At 40.4% G+C, this 25,572-nt stretch overlaps 1 protein-coding gene across 4 annotated transcripts in view; it reads right to left on the bottom strand.

Annotated features, from left to right (window-relative positions):
* tpk1 (thiamin pyrophosphokinase 1) overlaps window positions 1-25,572 on the bottom strand; it is a 60,957-nt gene that overhangs the window by 9,927 nt on the left and 25,458 nt on the right. For all 4 annotated transcript variants that reach the window (XM_029458059.1, XM_029458062.1, XM_029458061.1 and 1 more), the window contains exons 6-8: window positions 20,452-20,547; window positions 15,147-15,293; window positions 11,182-11,290 (exon numbers count right to left, since the gene is read on the bottom strand). In XM_029458059.1, coding sequence (XP_029313919.1) covers window positions 11,182-11,290; window positions 15,147-15,293; window positions 20,452-20,547 — 352 coding nt within the window. The remainder of the gene's footprint in view (window positions 1-11,181; window positions 11,291-15,146; window positions 15,294-20,451; window positions 20,548-25,572) is intronic.

The raw sequence follows: 25,572 nt of genomic DNA, 5'->3' as shown, positions 1-25,572 counted from the left end.
ACACACACACACACACACACACACACACACACACACACACACACACACACACACACACACAATGCAGGGAAGAGTTGGTTTGTAGATGACAGCTATTCAAATTTGTTGTTCATTATGATCCACGTTAAGCCGAAAACATCATGACGAAGCAGGTTTTACGACACACAATCACACACACACACACACACACACACACACACACACACACACACCGTGCCAGAGGCCATAACTCAGTCTGTGTTGCTGCAGGATGAAGGCTTTTTAATATTAAGCTGTCGTACGGGAGCGGGCTGAGTCACAAAGAAATTACTAAGGAGGTTTTCCGCACGCCAGCACATAACACTCACGCTCGGACACACACGGAGGATCGTACTTCTGTCAGTCACAGATGGAGACCTATTGTCTCGCTGACCTTCACAGCCGTAATCATGAAATGCTTTATACTCGTTGGAATAAAGTTTTGCGGTGATTTAAAAGCCTTTAAAAAGCACCCTGAGAGGAATTTCATCCGCCAAAAATAGCTCTTTACTTCTTAAGGAACATAACAGATGGAGCCAATAAGAGGAATAATAGGAAATGAGTGTGTGAAGACAAAGCGTGACGCCTGAAGCATGTGTTGGTCATTGACGGAGCTCCACATTGTATTTCAAAACCACAGGAGTGTTGTGTGTGAGAGTTTAGATTAAGTGTTTGTTTATTTTAAAGTCCCCCAGATTGACCTCAGGGCAAAGTAATCCATCATCGGTTACTTCTGACCTTCATATGTTCTAAAATATTAGAACATCTTACATCGAAGGAAGTCTCTATAACAGCTGAAAAAGTGCCAAAACATCTGATACTATTCAGAGTTTGGGGATATACTGATAGCATGGTTTGATTTAGACTAGATATTAGAACATATTTTTGTCCCAAATCATGACCAAATAAGAATCTTTGTCTTCTGGTGTCAAATCCTAAAAGACGGCATTGGTATTGATTGGACTTTCAAAGATCATGAGACTGTAATGACTTCACACATGTGATTTTCACTGACCCCAAAGACGTCTGCTGAAGCCAGAGGCAACAGATTTAATGCATCAGAAGTTTACAGGGAGGACAGAGTGTTTGATTTGAACTGTCTTTATCCGTTTAGTTTGAGCCCTTCTGTTAATGAACGTATACGTTATGCACGGAGCCGCTCTATAAAAGCAATATCCAAAAAAAAAGAAAAGAAATGAAGCTAAGAAAGAAGCTTTAACAGACTCTGGCTTTTCAAATATTTGGGAATTTTAAAAGTCCAACGCATCAATAAAAAGCTATAAAAGTGTTGCAAACCATCCAATAGTTCCATATCAATATGACCTGTATATATGAAATATTATAGAGAATCATCCAATAGAAAAAAATGCTCCCATGTTTTGACATTGACTCCAAATGCACCCCATCTAAACCCCTTCTTAAATAAAATAACAATAATGGTACAATGCATTTGTTTTATTTTGTGTACTTCCAACATCTGCAGGATAAATATTATCAATGGATCCATAAACCCTCACTTCTCCATCCTCCACCCACACCTGCTGTCTTTCCCTAAAATCCAACCTCAGCATGACGGCTCAGTTTCTATTGATGTCGACGGATAATGTTAGCTTAAAGATTTCACAGTAAATATTAATTTTTACCTTTATGTGCGGCAGCTTCACAAACATACACTCTGCATAAACATACAACAATCAGGTGAACCTCGTCCAACAGATATATCCAGGGATGGAACAAACTGGGTTAATTGATTAGCTCGTTAAATATGTTGTATTAAGTATAAAAAAGGCCTTTAGCGGGTTAAATATAGTGCTCCTTACTGGCATGCTTCTTATTACACTTCATGTTTAATTTGTGTGTGTGTGTGTGTGTGTGTGTGAGTATGTGTTTGGCATAAGGATAAGGTGTCATTAATTGTTTGCAGGAGGTAATAGAGGAGCTTTGCTGCATGCTTATTGCACTTATGGATGCTTGTGTCTGGTCGCCCTGATGCACACGCTCCAAGGGGGAAACGCATTATGCAGCGATGTGTAGGTGTGTGTTGAGGAAAAGGATAATGCCCTTGACTTCATGGGTTTGACAGTTATCTCCAAACAAGGATGAAAAAGGCAAAACAAAATAAAACTGGTCATTAATATCCCAACTACAGTACTTACTGACTTGGATATCAGTGTGTGTGTGAGGTTTGCCGAGCTGAATATTTGTCCAGCTCTGAAAAATGTAACGCCAAACATTATAATCAGTGTGAATAAATCTATAATGCTAGAGAGGGAGCAGAGCACCCCCCCCCCCCCCAATCTCCAAATAACTGTAGACATTAATGTGGTTGAACATTCTCACACACACACACACACACACACACACTAATCTGAAGGTTGCTGTGCAAAAGCGGAGCATGTCAGTGGTTCCCATTGGGTAACTCCTGTCCTGCTTTCATGGCTGTTTGAGACTCAATGACATCCTTTACGTCAGATCAATGTTACAGTGGTTATTTGCTGTGGGCGGTCCACTGCCACTTAGTTTCTGCGGGGTAGAGCAAGAGCAATGAGATGCACCACAGCAAAGAAAACGAGCAGGGTAACATAGAGGTTAGGGCTGCTTAATGCAAATACATTGGCAGGGGTCTTAAAGTGTTACTGCAGGAACACCAATCAAAAATCACAACCTGGCCAACAAGAGCTTGTTTATGTTCCCGGGCAAGACCAATCAAAAGCGCAAAGAACTCACTTTTATTTTGCATAATTATCGGTATCAGCAAACCCAGTTTGAGCTTCGACATTAAAGGATATCAGCAAAAAAAACCAGTTTAAATCTGCCATTGCTTATGCTACAAATATTTAAGCTTGCAAAAAAGGGGGAATATATTGCAGGTCTTTTTTTGGAATTAAATAAGGACCATATTTAATATGAGGTACGAAATTATGCTTACCATTACTGACTCCGCTTTCCTTGTCACTTTATCTTCATCCCTCCCTAAACCCCAGACTAAAGCAGTAATTGACTGCACTTCCACCTTAAAATATAAAAAGCAGCTTGTGGTAGAAACCTGATGGTAAATGCAAAATACTTGAAAAGCTTTAACTTCTAAGAGTTTTCACACTTTGTTTGCATATATTGTACGATCAAGAAAGCAAACCGCGCTCACAGTATGTGGTTCATCCTGAGGTTTGAATTACAATGTGCAGTGTAACTTTAAGGGCCTCAGTACACTTCATGTTTTTACAATTACAGTTATAAATCTTAAGGGTGAATGTTATGCAGGTGGAACAAGCACATGAAGCTAAAAACAAACATCGGGAGAGCTCCCACAGATGGTCGCTGCATTATTTGCTCCAAAAAAGTAACAGATGTACCGCCTGACATTTAGAATAAGGTCGACTTAAACAAACACAACCACAGACTTCTGGGGGAAATGTACAATATTGCAACAAAGGAGAGAAATTAGCAAAGAGAAACACGTTTAAAGAAAACGTGTAAATCCCTATTTGTATCTAATAATAGCTAATACAGAGCAATTATAAAAGAGGTCGTTGGATTAGCAGTTCAAAAGTAAGATTGTGAGAAACTGTTGAATTATGGAGTTACATTATTGTTTTCTTTAAGTGTCTGCGTACGACTGTGTTTCTACTCTTCAGTCTGAACTATGATTTGCATATTTCTTATTTGAAAACACCTCAGAAAAGAACACTTCTTCGGGCATCAGTGGGAGAGTGGAGACAGCTCAGCCTCCACGTTAACATTATTGGAAAAGAGCTCCAAACCGTCGCAGAGTCGGTGGAGGCAGAAACAGAAACCCTGAAGCATGTCCTCCTCTCAGGCAGATGTCACTGCTGTCACAGTGAGACCGGAGCAGACGGAGCAGCATCAAGGAGAAACATCCTGGACAGCAAGTAATCATCTCATTTGTCTTAATCGCCTCAATTGAAAGAAGAGGGACGCCTGGTTTGAGCCAGATTGGCATAAATATATCAACATGACGGTGCAGGGGAAGCACGCTGTCTCTTTAGAATTGTGTTTTGTTATCGTCACACTGCCAAGACTTAAAGGGACCCTGTGGAGCTTTCTTGTAAACAATGGTTCTGTTTACTTTCAATGTTTCTCTCCAAAACACAATGTGTGCATCACTGAGGGCTAACAAACATGGTGAAGGTTTTTCCTTTTCTAGTAAAACAAGCGGAATTAAGTTTGAAACCTACATTGCTTAAATCCATGTTTACTAGCTTGCAGTCATATTTTCCCTGTCTTAGTCTTAGTCTTTGTTTCTGGACAGAAATGGTTGAAACCATTGGCTGGAATGTGTAACACATATACGTGTGTGTAGTTTGACATTATGGGACATTATTTGCTTTCTCAGTACAAAGAAAAAGTGTAAAAACAACATGTTGTGGTGTTACATAACCCTAACCTGTCAACATTGGAATTTCAAAATAAGGGACATTTTTAGGCGGACTCCGCCCATACCTTACCCGTGTAATGTAAACGTTAACACATAAGGGACGGGTATATACATTCAGGAAATACATGTGTATTTAAAGTATTACTTGTACAGACATGTTTATAAAATGTATATATTTTATTTATTAGTTATTATCATCAACGTATTTGATGATGGATGAGTTGTGTGGCTTTTGTTTCCCCCGACGAGTAGCCTACTTCCTTGCGATGGCAGAGTCGGGAAACATGTCCGCTACACTGCGACTGAAATCATCGCCGAAGCTGAAGGCTACATTATTTTTGGCGCAAAGCATCGACATCTTTCCCTCAACTTTGGTCACTTGGTCTGCCTCCGACACAGTTCTTGTCACAAATTAAGTCATTGACAGTGTATGTTTTGTGCCTCTTGACGTGCTGGCGAACATCGCTTTTTTCGCCGTGTGCGATGCTATGTTTGCCCAACTCTGCTTTGTAATAAATAAGGGAAGGTCTCCTCTCATTTGTCAGGTACTTACATAAAGTTTTAACTTGTTTGGCAGGTACAGCTGCGTCTCCATCTATCTCCCGTTCACTGTGACTCATCCATATGTTCTCATCTTCTTCTGTGTTATTGCTCCTGTTTTCTTCTTCTGTGTGTTTACTGACGGATAACGTTTTTCAGCTCATGTTAAACATAATACTGCCACCTGCTCTATCGGAGCCCACTTTTTAAAATTAGGCCTTTTTTCTTTTTTTTTTTAAAGGTTAAAAATACGGGATAATTACGGGAAAATATCAAACACAAATTGTCACTTTTATACGGACAAGATATCTGGGTTAGTTAGTGAGCTTTAGACTAGCCAAGCTAGCTGCTTCCTCTTGTTTCCAGTCTTTATGCTAAGCTAAGCTAACCGGCTGCTGGCTGTAGCATCTAACTATCAGCAAGAGAGCGATAAGGTCAAACTATTACAACTTATACTCCACAATCAGGTTGAAACATCGCTGAGATTACTTCTATAACAACCACACACTACATGTCATACACACATGTACATACATGTGATGCCAAAGTGCACGCACACTGGAGTTTACCAACGTAGAAAAACATGCAACAAATGTGCACTGTTTCTGAACTAGGTGTAGGATTTACAGAAGTGTCAAGAGAGATTGGGTAAGTTGTAAATAGTAGGATGTTGGGGGGGGGGGGGACGTGAAACTAGAAGAAATAAATAAGCAGGATGAAGCAGATTTATTGGCCGGTATACTGCCAAGCATCTGCCGGGGCGAAGCGTCCTGGAGAAAGAACGTGAATCCCTTGCAGCCGATCTGCCGTACAAACTCACTCGACTGCAAAAACACCTCAACTGTGGTATCTTCTGTAACTTTATATCAAATAATTGGAACAATAAAAGTAGTGAGCGCAGAAGAGGAGGATTAGATGAAGGAATCAGGGAACAAGAACTTCTTGTACAAAAAGGTATAAGGCAAAGAATACTTATTGGAAATTGACTATATTACAGCCAAGTTTGTATATGGGTGTGTGTGTGTGTGTGTGCTCCTAGACACTTTCCAAACGCATTCCCCACTTCCTGCTGTGTGTCAGCATCCAACATCAAATGAATGAGACACCTGCTAAGTCTCTTTTTCTTTCTCTCATATGTCATCACATCATAACCTTTTTTTCACCCTGCTCTTACTTGTTTCCTAAATCTCTCTTTTCATTTCTTTTTTTCCTCCCAGATCAGTCGCTCTCAGTCGCTCCCTCCCTGTCGAGCTCTCTTTGTCGCTCTAAAGCACCCTCTTCACCTCACCCAAACATTGTGCATGTTATATGAATAAAATAAAGGACTTTACTTTGCTTTTTCTGATTAAAGATGTTTATATCCAACACATATTTGGAGGAATTATTCGGTATAATTAGCTAAATCTATAATTCTTGATTTAATTTTCTTCATGCATTGAATGCAAACCATATAAACACCTATTTACAATAAACCATATACTATAACTGTATTTATAGTAAATCCAGCAATAGCAAGTATCACACAAAAATACATTTAAGTTGACAACATTAGCTTACAACACTTTTTAAGACTGTCAACATACTGATGACACAAACGTAGAGATATTCTGGAAACAACAGTATACTCATTGTATAATGGTGTGTGTGTGTGTGTGTACATGTGACATATTAACATGAATACATTTTTTTTGGAATATTGCCCTGAGCTACTGTCCAAATCCCACAACCTTAAAATACACCGATATGCAATAACACGACAAGCTTTGTGCGCAGTATTTACTGACAGTTTCCTAGGGGGGTTTTTAGAACTGATGATTGAAAATGAACGTAACATAGAGAAGTGATAAGTACCTCAGCTGTCACAGTGTCTAATAACGAGAGGGAAGATAGCAGGAGTGTCAGGGAGAGACAGGAGGAGAATGAGAGCAAATTGGAAGGTAAAGGGGAAGAATAAAGATTAAAAAAAGGACATAACAGTATTGAAGGAGAGACATTGTGAATTACTACAGCTTCGTATGTGAGTGAGAGCAGTCCATCACTGTCATCACATTACATTCCAGACACACGTCTGCAGCATACACTCCCCTCTTGCATGGCCATTAGCACATGGCAGTTACTTCATTATAAACGTGTACACCGCCCTCCCATATTGTTACCTTTGCTACACTGCAGTCACTTCATTATTTAGCAGTACACTCCCTTCCTTTTGTATCATTACTGCAGTGCAGTCCTTTGATTAGACGGCAGTCTCAACAAAGACTCTCTTGAGCCACGGCCGTCCACGGCTCTCTCCTCTGATGCTGCAGATCCGTCCTCCCTTTCTCTCTCGCTCACTGCCCAACAGGCTGAAAGCTCTGAATAGTTTGTATGCAAAGCCTGTGCAATCAACTTCTCCTGCTGTGCTGGGTGAAATAAATACAACTGTTTTATATATTTACCTATTTTGTTTTTTAGGTACAGTTGTAGCTCCCAGACAGCAACTGCACAAGTCTGCATGAACAATGTTAAACCTCTACGTCTCCCTGGCCTCGTGCATCGTGCATCGAGATCCTCCCGACTGTAACCTCAGATCCACCGACTCAAACCTCCCCACGCCTCCCAGCCGGTCCAACCACCGGACCTGGGGGACAGGGCTTCTCCATTACTGCACTTCTCCAACTCCCACCTCAATATTCACTAACCATCAACCTCTTACTCACTTATCTTTCAAATGTCTGTTTCACATGTACGTCAACTTTTTAGGTTTCAACTGATCGACCGTTATCTGCAAATTGGTTCTTAGCATTTTGCTTCTGTGACTTTCGGGAGTTGAATGTGCTGCAGTATCTCCTGGTGCCGTGGGGCATCAACCCACGTGCCCCAAGGTCCCAGCATAGCTGCCACTCTGGGGTCTCTTTCAAACCCTCATGTCTTAAAGGATCAATTAAACAAAAGGACAAAAGCACATTTTTGAAATGGTGTCTAAGCAATGTAATGTATTTTCTTAAGGTTATGAGACATTACTCCAAGATAAGGGCGGTGGATGGACATTTGTTTGTGGTGATGTTGTGTTAGGTATAATAAAAAAGACATTGTGGTCCACATTTTCATGTTTGAATGAATAATAATGAGGTGAATCTCTTTTAAATATGTTGTAGTGTGAGTGTGAATGTGTAAATGTGCTGCTGAACCTTTTAGACTTTGGTTTTTCAAATATTTGACTCAATGTTATGGATATTTATCTGACTTTTCAATCATTCATTTGTATAATTCTATATCATCGATAAAGATACATTTCTTTCTCTTCTGTATTTTACTTTCCCTAACTGTGAGCATAGTGTGAGGCTATGATCTGAAACATCTAAAGAAAGGTTTCAGACCTAATTGTAATGCTTTGCCTATTATTATTTAAAAATCTGAACACTTTAACAAGCTAAAAACTGCCTCCTCTCACTGCGAGCTCAAGCTCAGCTGTCAGCATACATGTGTACTGTGTCTAATCTCATACCACAACGACATAAATGATGGATCAACAAACATGAACGCATGATTTAATAAACTTGGGCCGAGGGTATTTCAGCTCATCCTGCACATTCCCCTGGTGTACAACGAGTAGAGTTTTCTCAATGACTGACTTCTCATCCCACATTTATGCTCTGGATCAAAACAACATGAATCGTTGCAGAATTTTATTCTTGAAAGCAAAAGTTAAAACAAGCTCTGGATGCAAGCAAAAAGTCTCCTTTGGGGCAACAAGGCTGTAATAGCTGACAGCTCCAAACTCTCTCTTTATAGAAATATCATATATCTTTCATCACAGAAAGGCTTTGAACCCAAGTGTGGGGGACCAGTTCAACGGACTTCTAAAGAGTCTAATGCCGCATTTCTCCCTGCATTGCACAGCGCGGCTCGACTCGCTCTTTTCTGGTTTTCCATTGACAAAAGTTGTGGATGGTACCCGGTACATTTCTTGGTCACACCTAGGACGAGGTTCCATGCGAGCTGAGCCGATAGTAAATACTAAAGCTCTGCACAACACTGATTGGTCGTAGAAAATCGGCACCTGTGCGTCACGGGACATTTTGAAATAGCGAAGCTTCTTGCAACGTCTGAAAGAGCTAAATGATGTGGCTTCACATGAATGGAACGATGCCTTTCCTCCATCTCATATAAAGTGGATCAGGAATATATTTTCGTTATATGAAGAAGTTCAGCACTCTGCGAGGTTCGTCTGGCAAATTCTGCAAGTTTTGGGAACACTTTCTGAAGAGGAACTACAGTTACATGACAAACCCGAAGTGCAAATGTAATTAGAGGAAAATAGTACAAGTTAAATATTCGGAGAGTCCTGAATTGAATCTCTTATCTCTTTGTTTTTCCTCCCTCCTTTATATTTGACAACGTAAATGCTATTATTTCAGTGTCATTGATCTTAAAACATTGTCATGTAAACTTGTATTTTTTGAGTTTGCTGCATTAAGCTCTAATTTAATTCTTTTTTGTATGTTTATCACTTAAGAAAGCAATAAAAGAAAAAGAAAAGTTTAAATAATTGGTAATGATGCACGTTTTCTATATGAACGCTGATACATACAGCAGACAAATCTATGAGGAAAAGAGTAACATTCCTAAATTTTGTTTCATATGCTTGTCCTTCCTCCCAACCCCAATGGGAAATCATTACTTTCAGCCTTCTAAATATGCATATGATTAATTATGCATCTTGTTATCACTGGCTAATCTGCATAGGACTCATGTATAAAGTCCCTCTCATTACTATTCAGAAGGCCATGTCACAGGTGTGCAGAGTAAATATACAACACACAGTAGCTGATCAAAAACACACAAAACAAACAAGGTAATAAACAGGGCTGGAGCTGCGCACACACACACACACACACACACACACACACACACACACACACACACAAACACACACATAGATATGTTCAAACAAGCACGGACACACGAGCGTGCTCTCTCATGTGCATAGACTCCCAGAAAAACAGCATAAACACATGCACACTCAGACGCAGAGTGGACACCCACCAAGAAGCAGACATATTATGCAACCCCTCTGACAGAAGGGCCAGGTTTGCTCTGTGCCAACTCATTAAGAACACAGCTGGCCATAAGGCTCAGAGTGGGGTAAGACCACAGCGGTTCGAAGACGGGTGTCTGATTCAATTTCCACACAATGTTTAAGAACACAAAAGGCTCATCGTGACACGTGTCTTCATACAGAAAACTGCAGCTTCATTGGACAGAAAAGCAACTATATTTTACTGGATGTTACTTATTAAAATGTTGTAGTTGTTTCCACTGTGAACGCAAATGCATGTTTGCAGTATTAGCAGTTGAAGGTTATGTGACCCTTATACATTTCATCTAGAGGCGACATTCTGCCATCGATCTACATGTATTTTGTTTTTTTCTGGAGAGTTTCACCAACAACATAAGCGAGAAAAAGATCATGTGCGTAATGGAAGAACCTCTCCTACGAACAGATTGTCCGTAAGTGGCACGTATAAATGATTTAAGAGAATTTATGGCATTTACTAGTTTTCTTGTACTCACAGTTTTCTCCAGCCATGCAGTACGGGTCATGTATTTATAGTCTGCCTCTCTTCACAGAGGAAATTACACTTTGACTTAAGAGCCATAAAACATTCATCTGAATGAATTACAAATATGATGCATAAATCAATAACTAAAACTAACTTAATGCAAAGTTTATATTAAGTCAACCAGAGTGTATACCAAACTTAACTGAGAGGTGTTTCTGATTTTATGTAGAGGAAATGTTCTTCTTTTTACTCTTTGGAAACATGAATGTGAACGAGACTTCTCACAAAGAGCGGAACATGTGACCGATACTGTTCGGCAATTTTAGGGTCATTGATTATCTCACAAACATAAAGCTCCTCATGAACTGGTGGAATTCATGAGGCTGAAACAACCAATTTACAACAAGTTTTTCCGGTGAAGAGAGTCGAGTTAATCAGACTTTGAAGACGTGTATGAGCTCACAGAAAGAAAGTGAGAATGCAAACACATTCTTGCATGAGGCCCATGTTCTCCTCATCACACTTTTTCTGGACATTTGCAGGATAGTTGTTAGAAAATAAATGAATGTCACTGTTAATTTGTATATGTAGTTATTAAATGAACAACGTTTGAGACAAACTATTGGCTGTCGACCAACATTCAAATGCTAAAAGCTAAATAAATAAAAACAAAAGACTCACCCAGGTTCCACTTCAGTCCAGTGGTGGTTGTTTGGCAGGGTCCACCTACTGGAATAAGGCTGCACCAGTGACCCTCCAGGCCTGTGTTCACCTCCAGTCTGTGGCTGCCCTGCCGACACACAGCAGGAATGTGAAAATGAATGAGTCTGCGTCTGTGTGTGTGTGTGCCAAAGTGGATGACAGGTGGAAACAATGAGATAGAAGAAAATTAAAAAACAAAACAAAACAAAATGTGGAGCAAGACTTCTTAAACTTTTCCAGTCCCAAATGAGAAACCGAGCTTATCCGCCCAGGGACCGAGACTCATTAAAATAAATGATTGCTCTTGTCAGAGCTGCAACCCATTTCCAGCTCCTGCTCACACTTTAGGATACCGTGCCATTTTGAATTATAGTCCATTCTACTGAGTGTTGCAGGGATTCAAAATACTTTTGTACTAACACATAGCATAACTGTTCACTCGAAAAGCAGTTAGTGCTTGTACAGCTCTGAATACTTCAATTGAAGTCAATGGGCAGCGTGTACTATAGGGAATTGTATTATATTATAATAAACAGTATCTGGAAATGATGAGGGAGGATGCTTGACTTAGATAAGAAGTCTTTTCCAGGGACAGGTGATGAAATGTGTTTGAGGTACAGTGAAGTCTTTTTATACCACGCTCTACAAAGAAAAATAAATATGAACAACATTTCAAAACGTCACAATGCCCCTTTGAGAGACTAGAGAGTACAGAAAGCAACACACAGTGTAGATGCAAGGTAGTGTCACACGACTCGGGCTGAATAATGATCTGAACGCCTGAAGCTGAAATGTAAAAAGGTCAAAACAGTTCATTCAGATACAAAAACCTCAACCTCATCACAGCACAGCACCTACACATCAGGTGAGGAAACATTGCATTTGCCTTGAATATCTGCAGGCTACAAGTGCCATGTATGCTCAAACTACCATACACACAAACACACACAAACACAAAGTGTTGACAGCTAGAACTTAGATCTGTCATCTAAAAAGGATCATACAGACACAAACAAAGACAACAAAGCCAGGCGCACACAATTAAGAGTTTGAAATCTTGAAAGTGTGGCATGTTTAAAGCAGAGTTCCCTTTGCTCGGCTTCATAGAGCCGTGGAGCCAGAGGGAAGGAATAATGGGAACATTTTAAGCATTGAAGCGTTTGGTGTTTAGGAAACATCCCCGAGGTTATTTTCTATACATAAACACAGTCTCTTTGTGTAAGTGTGTCAGAGTGAGAGTGTGTTAGGAACAGAGAGAAGGGAAAACAAATGCATGTGAACCTGCACATGAGCACACACACACACACACATATGCAGGAGAGGCTCATCTCAGGAGAAGAATTTCACCTTTGCTCTGGGGGTAGAGCTAACTGCTAGCTGCTAACTGCTAGCTGCTAACTGCTAGCTGCTAACTGCTAGCTGCTAACTGCTAGCTGCTAACTGCTACGGGGGATGAAGGAACTCTGTTTTTAAGTTTTAAAACTTTCCTGGTGAAAATTTGGACAAATCAAATTTTTGATTTGTGTTTTTTACAGCATATATTGTTAAATGTTTTTTGTTTTAAATTAATCATATTTCCTTTATGTCGAGACAACAACACTTTGTTTTAATTTAAATGATTTCTGTATAATATCTTTGTAAATTTAAATAAAAACAAAAAGACAAAGGCATGCCTGCATAAGTGGTGTGGTATGCAGACAGGCTTATGTGCGTAGTAATACCAGAGAATTAGGAATAAGAAACATAAAACAACACTAAGAGTGTTAGTGTGGAAGTTGTACTTTAGCACAGCTGCTTTGAGCCGAATGCTAACGTCTGCATGCTAACATGCACTCAGTGACTCATCTTAAAACAGCTGTTACATTTAACATGTTCATCATCTTATCTATTTTAATGAGCAATATATAATATATTTAATAGCCTAATTAAACATATCCATACAAGTGTTGCCGTGAGTTTTCCTAAAGTGTCACATCGATAAGTAATAATTTGTAAATTAAAATCATTACCTAAAAGTCTTTTTTACTTTGAGTTTCTAAGTGGATGATGTTCTTTGACACTTACTCGTCAAACTATGTTGTGATATTATTGAAGTTGAGGCGTTTCTCTTTGTTGGTTCCAGTCCAGAACAACACCCTGGGTCAGTTCTTGCTCGTGTTTATATTTATTTTGCATGTGAATGCCACATCGTTGCTAACCCGGGATGACTCAACACATCTCTGGTATCACACTTCATCATTTAAATCAGCTCCTGCTCTGACAAGTTCCACTCCTCAAAAGGGCATCAGGTACATTTGTGCTTATAGAATGATTCATAGCTCAGATTGGGTTCACACAGCGCTGTCCCACAACACAGAGAGCAGGTGTCTCCTGGGGCGGGGTACTAACTTGAGTGAATGTGTCTCTGCTTGGCCCTCGCGACAGAGACTCAATAGGGCAAACTAAACAACCAAGAGAAAAACCTACACAACAGATGAACTCACTGCAACATTTTTCTTTTTTTTTAGATTCAAATTGAGTAAATTTAGCGTCACCTTGAGACCTAGACTGATTAAAACATCTTCTTGTCGTGTAGGGACTTAGAATAAACAAGCCTGCAGCCCTTGCAGTATCCCTACCCATAATTTAATAAAAGACATGCAAATTATGCAATGCCCTGAGCCAGCTATAAAAAAAAAAAAAGATTTCTGCATATTTCAAAAAGATAGCATAATAACACTTTGACACCTCTAAGAAACAAAAAGTTAAAACAAACAGACACAACCCTGATTAAATCAGATCATGTCTGTGACTTAAACATGCACTGATTTACTCTGGAATGAAGAAGTATGTCGCACAAATGTTTGCAAATGTGCATGTTTAAAAGTAGCTTTAGGGCCATATAAGCAATATCTCCAGGTGACATTCCCCCCATTTGTCAAATTTGCAGAATGGACATAGTAATTTACCTCTGGTCTTAATTTGTTGTGTGTGTGTGTGTTTGTGTTAGATTGTGTACAGAACACGAACAACTGCGTATGCATCGATTGTACCTCCAAATCCCGAAGCTAAGCACGTAACGAAGCCGTGATTGCATGAAATACGGGTGGTGAGGATATTTGGCAAAAGTTGTAAACACTTCAATTACAGATGTAACTTGAACAAATAGCACCGGGTCTTTCGAAGGTTGCGTTCACCTTCATGTACAGGGGTCTGCGTTCATCAGTCGCTGGCGAATTGGAGCTGCGTTGACAAACGAGCTTAATTTACCCTCACTGAAGTAAGATTAATTGGAGGTGTCGAGGTATGAAGCAGCAAATGACAACGCGCCTTTGGAATAATGACAAGGAGTAGAAGGGAGTGCATGAGAGGAAGGTTTACTTAACGTACTACAAGGTGTCATCAGGAAGTGTGACAGTTGGTTATTTGTCCTGAAGATGCTAGAAATAAACAACACAGGCAACAAAAAAAAGTGTGTCCCCCAAATGGCTTCTGCTCGGCCCACTTGTAAACTCAATCAACTGAGGAGCATGAGAAAGTGGCTGGCATTGAGGAAAAACAATTTGGAAGCATCAAAAGAAACTCTCTCTCTCTCTCTCTCAACAGCAAATTGGGGCACCATAAGAGTGTGTGTGTGTGTGTGTGTGTGTGTGTGTGTGTGTGTGTGTGTGTGTGTGTGTGTGTGTGTGCGTGTGTGTGTTCTTGAAGTGATTACTTAACAAAGAAACAAAGTGTTCTACACTCCAATCAAGGTGGAAGCAGAGCACGTTTTGAGAGAGAACAGAAAATTGAAGGATAGATGAAGCGAGCGGTGTTTAAGTGTTATAACTTCACGTGTCACTTGAACACCGGTGGAGAAAATAAGTAGAGAAAATGAAATGTAAACAATCGACGGGACAGAGTTTTGTCCACACGTACATGTGAATTCTGGGTAATGTGTGTGTGTGTGTGTGTACTATACTCACGGGTCTGAGCAGGCATGCCAGGCTGGTCCCCTGTATAATCAACAGGGGGAGTCGTGTCATGGACAGAGCATGGTGGAGGGTCTCAACAGACGCCATGATCTGGTCAAATCTGCCAGCCAGACCGCCCAGTGTCACTATGGCATCCACCTGGAAAGACAAACACATTTTAATAAGACACAAAATGCCAGTTTGATATCCCTACTTGTCAGACACAAAGCTATTGTTTGTTTCACAGCTGCAAAAAAAGCCCAAAAATGTTCAAATGCATCCATATGTGAAATACAACACAATTTATTGCAAAAATAATTTGGCATGTTATTATAGGACATATTTTTCAGGCACATCTAAATATTTTTTGTGTCACATTCGGTGAGGATCGGTGTCACAGTGGTGAGGGTATTCGTGTTTTGCAGATACGAGTGAATAAAGCAGCTTAAGAGCTTTATAAACAGGAGCACTATCCACCAAAGGCTAATCCTATCCTGCTAACTAACAGACACACAACCACACAGATGGAACAAAAACACCAGATCATCGGTGAAGTTAAAGTATTAATCCGGTGATATTCTATATTTTTCTTAATGTCAACAAATCCCACAAAAACACCAAAAACAATGTTAAATTAATCTCATTAATAAGTGTTTGTGAAGTCCACATCTGATGTAGATTATTCTTCTGTGCCACATAGAAGTCCTTTATTATCTATAAACTACAATAAGCTTGTTCCTTTATTACCAGACCATGAATATACAGTAAGCATCATTTATATTTCAGATTATCTGTTACATCTTGAGTAAGATCTGATGAACTTGAGTATCACAGCCCGGCTGAGGAACTCGGGAAGTAATGAGACACGCACTAATGCATTACTGGTTTTGATCTTTTTATGGGATTTGTTGACTATAACAACAATATTGAATAGTGCCAGCCTTTAAAATAAAACACAAGCACAACAACTAATGCCGTTGGGACAAGTACCCGTTATAAAAAAAAAAACAGCAAGGACACAGAGATGGAGAACAAATAAACAATCAGTGGCGGATTATAGAATGAATTTGGGACATTACAATGAGGGTGAACACCAGATTCTTGAATTGAGAGGTGAACATGTTAACAGTAAAGCAAGTCAGCTAAGTGGATTTCTTAAACTAATGCCATTTCCTGTCACCAGAGCTAAAATAAGGTTCTTCTTAGCTTTGAGCCAGCAGTTTTCTTAGATACAATATTTACAGCTCTCAGCAGTTAAATCCTTATACAAAGTCCCCGAGCAGTCAAGCACCACTGCTGACAGCCTTAAAACCCAACAGAGTCTGGAGGGCAGAGGCGCTGTCACAGGCTGAAGACTGACAGTCACACCAGCACGCAAAATGAATCAATCACACACTTCACTTTAATGTTTTCACTTCAACCAAATACTGCAAATAAATAAATATACAACAGGATATTAGAGGTAATGCTGGGCTGCAGCTAAACACACACATTAGCAGCCAATAAACATGTTTACTTCTATGAGCATGTACTAGTCTTACCACCACTGGAGCTACTAATCAGCCGGATCATATTTTCTGTGTGTAAGTGTATGCGCATGCAATTTATTTGATAAATTACAGCACATGAAACAACAGTATCACTTAGCCACTCTGAAATGCATTTTCATCTCCCATTTACTCCTTTAACAACCTGCCATTACCTCAATGCATTCAATATATTTCAAAAGGTGAAAGAGCTCAGATCAAACTTGGAGCGTGGGGACGGACTCTTTCCCCCACCGGGTGCATCGTTACTAACTTCCTGCTTCAAGTGATGAGGTTAAAACTAAACCAAGTGCTGAGAGCTGAGAGATTGAGGTTATTTCAACATCTGGCTGACGCCCCCACATGCAGAGGCATCCCCTAAACTGTAAACAACAACACTTGGTAAACAAACTCCCCTCTGTGAGATAAGAGAGAGCGAGAGAGAGAGAGAGAGAGAGAGAGAGAGAGAGAGAGAGAGAGAGAGAGAGAGAGAGGAGAGAGCGAGAGCTAGAGAGAGAGCAAAAAGAGCGAGAGAGAGCAAAAAAGAGCGAGAGAGAGCAAAAAAGAGAGAGAGAGAGAGACAGAGAGAGGGAGCAAGAAAGAGCGAGAGAGAGACAGAGAGTGAGAGAGAGAGCAAGAAAGAGAGACAGAGAGAGGGAGCAAGAAAGAGCGAGAGAGCAAGAAAGAGCAAGAGAGAGAGAGCCAGAGAGAGAGAGAGAGAGGGAGAGCGAGGGAGGGAGCAAGAAAGAGCGAGAGAGAGAGAGAGTCAAAAACTTTCATGTGAAAAAATTACAAAATCATTAACTAAAGTAAAGTAATCTGAAACTCACATCATTTAGTTTATTGTGTCAGTGTCACCACATCCGAACACCAAAACCAACAAAGCATCAGTTTGTCTCTCGAAACCTTCTGACTTCTTTATGGTCTGTGAGTCTCGGACCCAAACTCATTCATTCCTACAAAGGAAGTCAATCTTTAAAAACAGGTTATAAATATATGGTTCTATATATGTAGCAGGGACATGCTACATGTCACAGGACAGAGGAATAAGCTTCATCAGGATTTGACAACTAAGACGATACGTTAGTTTTATTATACTTTAATTGGTTTTGCTCTCTTATCTACAAAATGTTTGGTCCATGCATCAAACCATCACCCAAATTCATCTGAGGATCTTCCTACCTTTGATATGGGATGAATGAGAGATTTAAACAGCAGTTAACAGTATTAGTGAAGAGTATCAGTCAGTTCAACATTCACGGTGAGTCGCCAAAGCCAGGAAACCTCAAAGAAAACAAACAAAGCCGAAAGAGAACAAGAAGCAATGACTATCGAAAGAATGGTGTATTGTGTTGAGCATCTGACACACTAGCTTGCTCAATCTTCCGCTTCCCATCACACTTCTGTTGTGTCCGCTACGCATATCAAACTCCATATAACAGTTTGGATTTGTATGTGTTCCTATTTCATGTTTGCTTACTTCAAACAAAAACAAAAAACAAGCAGGGCAAGGAGAGTCATGACTGAATGAAGAGAATCTAACAAGCTGACTCAACGGATCCGGCCGTACTCTCTCCTGATTGGCTGGGGGAGCCAGAGCGAGCGACGCGGGCTCGGAAATCAACACAAAAAGTCATATCCATTTATTGGGGATGATAAACAGACGGAGGAAGCAAGGGGAGAGAAGCTAACTAGGACAGAGCTGTGAGAAGACAAACAGAAAAGCACACACACACACACACACACACACCTGACGTCGGGATACATACACATGCACGCACACACTTCAACAAGTACAAAGAGATTTAAACACACACACACACACCTGACGTCGGGATACATACACATGCACGCACACACTTCAACAAGTACAAAGAGATGTAAACAGGTACCGAATACTCACACACACATGTATAAATATATACGTACAGGCAAACAAACACATACTCATCCACCCACCATAATCCTCTACCATACTATACCATTCTCTGGGATTTCACCCAGCACGATACCAGATACATTCTCTAAATTGAGAGCTAAGCTGTGTGGAGAAAAACATTCAGGGGCTAATATGTTGAATGTTAAACAGCCCAAACAGCAGCACAATGCTCGCTAATCTGCAAATCACCCTGTTATTATTTCATCAATGTGTTGAATTCATTTAAAGAGGCTAAGTGAAGGTGAGCGAAAGAGAAATGACAAGGCTCATTAGAAAACTTCTGCTTTTACATATTCACAAAGTGTTGAGGGGAACAAAAGTTTAAATAAGAGTCATGGTTGCTAAAAAAAAATTAATCCTGGTGAACAAACAAAAAAGTAAACTCTTATAGAACCTCGAAAGCTGATTGCCAGGCTCGTATCTCTCGCCGGCAGAAGGACAAACACTCGCCGTCAGTTCAAAGAGAGTAAATATTAGCCAGGCCGAGAAATAAAACATGCAAAGGAAGGACAAAAGTATATCCTGACACCTAAAAACAAAATGTGTATGCATACTGTATGAGATGAAATGCATGTCCTGTGTCTGCAGGAGTCTTCTACATGCTCTTTCATCAGCTGAGAGAGGTGAAGTGATTGGAGCAACACTTAAAAACTCTAATGATGGGGAAAAAGATACACACAGATAGATAGAAAATACTATTCCCGTGATATTAATCATGTTTGTCGAGATATACTGTTTGTTATATTACATTTTCTCCCTCATGTGATACATTCTGTGCAACTCAGCTGACATTTTGAGAGTTGGAATGGAAATTGAGTCAATCTCTGGATCAGATCTGTGTGTGTGGCTCTGAAGCAGCTGGCTGGGCACGGGGCTTCACTCAGGCTGGCAGCTCATTTCGGAGTTTTGGATATTATTTTGTTAGGAAATGCTTTACACTTGGAGAAGATCACAACAAAAGTAAAGTATTTCATTTTAAATCTGAGGAAACTACAATTACCCGTTGCATTTGTTCTGTGTAGGTGTAAATGTGGCTAATGTTATTCCAATGTCTTTCAACACTTGCTTCTTCAGGGAATGTTGAGTGAGCTTACATGTTCTTTTCCAGAAGCATGCTGTTTCATATTCATACGCCCACACACACACACACACACACACACACACACACACACACACACCACACCTCCGATGTGCCCGCAGTCCAACACTCTTGACCTCTGAGCAGCTCCGTCCTGAGGACTGAATGCCTTGCTCGAAGGCACTCGACTCTCAGAGGCTGAGGGAGAGAAGTGCTTTAATTATTCATCTTACCCAGTGCTACTGCTGGTGCTGAATGAAGGAAATAAAACTCTTATAAAATCATGTTTTGATACCGATATCCCAACGACCGTCACTGCTCACGGACGAGAAAGAGTACGACACATTACACCTTCTAAAACCACAACTTCAAGTTTTGTGAGGTTGTGAGGAAGCAACAACATATAATGTGTTAATTCATGAGCTTTAGAGGTGTTTTCTATTCCCTTTGAACAGAGCCAGGCGAGCTGCTAGACGAGCTCTTTATGCTTGAGTTTTACTATCTGCTTTCTCTTGTTCATCTTTCTTTCTATCTATCTTGGTAATATCAATCTCAATTTATATACCTATATATAAGTTAACCGTTTCCTGCTTGGAGCCTCCTAGATATTATTTATCTCATCGAACTCTCGGTTAGGAAAGCGAATTAATGCATTTACCAACGTTTCAAACTTTCCCTTTGACAATAAAAATGTCAGACGAGAATCTAAATCACCTGAGAGTGTGTGTGTGTGTGTGTGTGTGTGTGTGTTTGTGTGTGTGTGTGTGTGTTTACCTGTAACTCGTGTCTCTTGATTTCCTCCACCATGATTGCAAGACACTTGCTGAAGTCTGTTAAATCCTGGTCAGCTGTTTCCATCAGTGTGCACCCCTACAAAGACAAATAGAAAAACATGCAGACGACTCAACACAAATCAGATGGATGTACATATACGTAGATAGAAAAACAAAAAAAGCCAGGCAGAGATAAGGGAAAGGGGATGGAGAGAGGTATAAATCAGTGTGTTAGTCTTGTCTGGCTGGCCTGTGTGCTGTGTTGCTGAATAATGTAGAGGTTCCAGTCACTGGCCCTAAACTACAGCATCCAGGTAAACAACTATGCTCTGCCTTTCTCTCCCCGTCTCCTGCTCTCTTCATACACTGTCACTTTTCTCCTGAAACCCACCAACTTTGCTATTGCACACACACACACACACACAACACACATCCCCTCCCCTCATCCCTCCATCCCTGCCTCCCCTCCTCTCCCCTCCCTTGCCGATGCTTTCCTTTTCTCTCTCTTCCATTTATGCAGAATTATTCACCGTTTCCGACAAATCTCTGAAGGACTGCCTCAAACTTTCCCATTGTTCTGCTCCTTAAGCATTACCATAAAAGTCTGTTCTCTCTCACGGAAATAGGTATCGCTCCTTTTTTTAGACAACCTGTACAACATTTGTGAAAAAGGACTTATATTACAGATAGCTACAGAGAGAGGGGGAAAGGGTGAGAGTGAAAAAGAGGGTGTCACAGCTGAAGGCCACCCATATCTCTGTGTTTGTATGTGTGTGTGTGTGTGATTGTGTGTGTGCATGGTGAAGTGTATCAGAGCGGGGCTGATCACACAGGCACAACGTTTTCTTTCCTCTTGTGGGTGAAGTGAATTGATGTTCATGTCTCCTCACATGTTCTGATTTGGTATTTTGCTTCTTAAAATGTATTATTTAGGTAAAATACATTTACATCTTATGTTAAAACGTATTTTAAGTGTACACACACGACTCTTGTCCATCACTTCCCTAATTTATACCCCCACTAGGATTACAGGACTGTCTCAGAAAATTAGAATATTGTGATAAAGTTCTTTATTTTCTGTAATGCAATTAAAAAAACAAAAATGTCATGCATTCTGGATTCATTACAAATCAACTGAAATATTGCAAGCCTTTTATTATTTTAATATTGCTGATTATGGCTTACAGCTTAAGAAAACTCAAAAATCCTATCTCAAAAAATTAGAATAGTTCCTCAGACCAAGTAAAAAAAAAGATTTATAACAGCAAAACAAAATCAAACATTTGAAAATGTCCATTAATGCACTCAGTACTTGGTTGGGAATCCTTTTGCACGGATTACTGCATCAATGCGGCGTGGCATGGAGGCAATCAGCCTGTGGCATTGCTGAGGTGTTATGGATGCCCAGGATGCTTCAATAGCGGCCTTTAGCTCATTAGCATTGTTGGGTCTGGTGTCTTTCAGCTTCTTCTTCACAATACCCCACATATTCTCTATGGGGTTCAGGTCAGGGGAATTGGCAGGCCAATCCAGGACAGTAATGCCATGGTCAGTACACCAGTTACTGGTGGTTTTGGCACTGTGGGCAGGTGCCAGATCATGCTGGAAAATGAATTCCTCATCTCCATAGAGCTTTTCAGCAGACGGAAGCATGTAGTGCTCTAAAATCTCTTGGTACACAGCTGCATTTACTCTGGGCTTGATGAAACACAGTGGACCAACACCAGCAGCTGACATGGCTCCCCAAACCATCGCTGACTGTGGGAACTCACACTGGATTTCAAGCAACTTGGATTTTGCTCCTCTCCAGCCTTTCTCCAGACTCTGGCGCCTTGACTTCCAAATGAAATACAAAACTTGCTTTCGTCTGAAAAGAGGACTTTGGACCACTCTGCAACTGTCCAGTGCTTCTTTTCCATAGCCCAAGTCAGACGCTTCTTCCGTTGTCTTGAGTTCAGAAGTGGCTTGACCATGGGAATACGGCTATTGTAGCCCATTTCCCGGACACGTCTGTGAACAGTGGCTTTTGATACCTGGACTCCAGCTTCAGTCCACTGTCTTTGAAGCTCCCCCAAATTCTGGAAGCGACTCTTCTTCACAATGCTGTTAAGGCTGCGGTCATCTCTCTTGGTTGTGCAGCGTTTCCTGCCACATTTCCCCCTTCCAACAGACTTTTTGTGGATGTGCTTTGAAACTGCACTCTGTGCTTGCTCTTTGAGACATTTCTTTTTGTGTCTTACCCTCCTGATGGAGGGTGTCAATGATGGTCCTCTGGACAGCAGTCAGATCAGCAGTCTTCCCCATACTTATGATTTAGTTTACTGAACCAAGCTGAGTGTTTTTCAAGGCTCAGGAAACCCTTGCAGGTGTTTCGAGTTAATTAGACGATTCAAGTGATTCGTTGAACACCCTACTAGTATACTTTTTCATGATATTCTAATATTTAGAGATAGGGTATTTGAGTTTTCTTAAGCTGTATGCCATAATCAGCAATATTAAAATAATAAAAGGCTTGCAATATTTCAGTTGATTTGTAATGAATCCAGAATGTATGACATTTTTGTTTTTTTAAATTGCATTACAGAAAATAAAGAACTTTATCGCAATATTCTAATTTTCTGAGACAGTCCTGTATAGTCTTTATACCTGACAGCAATCTGCAGGCACCAAAAGACATTTAGTATAAAGTATTGTTTTTGTTATTACTTTATTATTTTACAAAGTATTGGATTTGTGCATGTAATAATGTAAATAATATATATATATATATATATATATATATATATATATATATATATATATATATATATATATATATATATATATATATATATATATATATATATATATATATATATATATATATATATATTCCATCCATCGACTACCGCTTATCCGGGGTCGGGTCGCAGGGGCAGCAGCTCCAGTAAGGAACCCCAATCCTCTGACTGGGGGATCCCGAGGCGTTCCCAGGCCAGTGAGGAGATATAATCTCTCCACCGAGTCCTGGGTCTTCCCCGGGGTCTCCTCCCAGCTAGACGTGCCTGGAACACCTCCCTAGGGAGGCGCCCAGGTGGCATCCTTACTAGATGCCCGAACCACCTCAACTGGCTCCTTTCAACATAAAGGAGCAGCGGCTCTACTCCACGTCTCTCACGGATGGCTGAGCTTCTCACCCTATCTCTAAGGGAGACGCCAGCCACCCGCCTGAGAAAACACATTTCGGCCGCTTGTGCCCGTGATCTCGTTCTTTCTATATTATATATATATAATATATATAAATATTATATATATAATATATAATGTATTTATATATTATATATATATATATATATATATATATATATATATAATGTATATATTATATATATAATTTATATATTATATAATATATATACAATATATATATACATACAGTATATCTCAAAAGTGAGTACACCCTTTAGATTTTTGCAAATATTCTGTTATATCCTTTCAGGGGATAACATTATCCTACTGAAACTTTGATATAACTTAAAGTAGTCAGTGTGCTGCTTGAATAACAGTATAGATTTATTGTCCTTTGAAAATTACTCAGTACACAGCTGTTAATGTCTAAACAGCTGGCAACAAAAGTGAGTACACCCCATAGTGAACATGTCCTAATTGTGCCCAATGATGTTGTTTTCCCGCCCTGGTGTCATGTGACTCGTTAGTGTTACAAGGATTCAGGTGTAAATGATAAGCAGGGCTGTTAAATTTGGTGTTTTGGGCACAATTCTCTCTGAATGCTGGACAACATGGCACCTCATGGCAAGGAACTCTCTGAGCGGCTGAAAAAAAGGATTATTGCGCTTCACAAAGATGGCCTTGGCTATAAGAAGATTGCCAACACCATGAAAATGAGTTGCAGCACAGTGGCTAAGATCATACAGCGGTTTTCCAGGACAGGTTCCACTCGGAACAGGCCTCGCCAGGGTCGACCAAAGAAGTTGAGTCCACGTGCTCAGCGTCATATCCAGAGGTTGGTTTCCAAAAATAGACGTGCGAGTGCTTCCAGCATTGCTGCAGAGGTTGCAGAAGTGGGATGTCAGCCTGTCAGTGCCCAGACCATACGCCGCACACTGCATCAAATCGGTTTGTATGGCCGTCGCCCCAGACAGAAGCCCCTTCTGAAACCGATGCATAAGAAAGCCCGCAAACAGTTTGCTGAAGACAATGAATCCAAGAACATGAGTTACTGGAACCATGTCCTGTGGTCTGATGAGACCAAAATAAACCTGTTTGGGTCAGATGGTGTCCGGCGTGTGTGGCGGCACCCTGGTGAGGAGTACCAAGACAAATGTGTTTTGCCTACAGTCAAGCATGGTGGTGGCAGCATCATGGTCTGGGGCTGCATGAGTGCTGCCGGCACTGGGGAGCTGCATTTCATTGAGGGACACATGAATTCCAATATATACTGTGACATCCTGCAGCAGAGCATGATCCCCTCTCTTCGGAAACTGGGCCGTAGGGCAGTTTTCCAACATGATAATGACCCTAAACACACCTCCAAGATGACAACGGCCTTGCTGAAGAAGCTGAAGGTTAAGGTGATGGACTGGCCAAGTATGTCTCCAGACCTAAACCCAATTGAGCACATGTGGGGCATCCTCAAGAGGAAGGTGGAGGAGTGCAAGGTGTCCAACATCCGTGCGCTCCGTGATGTCGTCGTGGAGGAGTGGAAGAAGATTCCAGAAGCAACCTGTGCAGCTCTGGTGAATTCCATGCCCAGGAGGGTTAAAGCAGTGCTAGATAACAATGGTGGTCACACAAAATATTGACACTTTGGGCACAATTTAGACATGTTCACTATGGGGTGTACTCACTTTTGTTGCCAGCTGTTTAGACATTAACAGCTGTGTACTGAGTAATTTTCAAAGGACAATAAATCTATACTGTTATTCAAGCAGCACACTGACTACTTTAAGTTATATCAAAGTTTCAGTAGGATAATGTTATCCCCTGAAAGGATATAACAGAATATTTGCAAAAATCTAAAGGGTGTACTCACTTTGAGATATACTGTATATATTATATATATTTACATTATATAATATATATAAATTATATAATATATATATAATATAGATATATATAAATA

Source organism: Cottoperca gobio, chromosome 20 (genome assembly GCF_900634415.1).
Source record: "Cottoperca gobio chromosome 20, fCotGob3.1, whole genome shotgun sequence".
In the NCBI taxonomy this organism is placed as follows: domain Eukaryota; kingdom Metazoa; phylum Chordata; class Actinopteri; order Perciformes; family Bovichtidae; genus Cottoperca; species Cottoperca gobio.
This window is presented reverse-complemented; position numbering and strand designations above follow the sequence as displayed.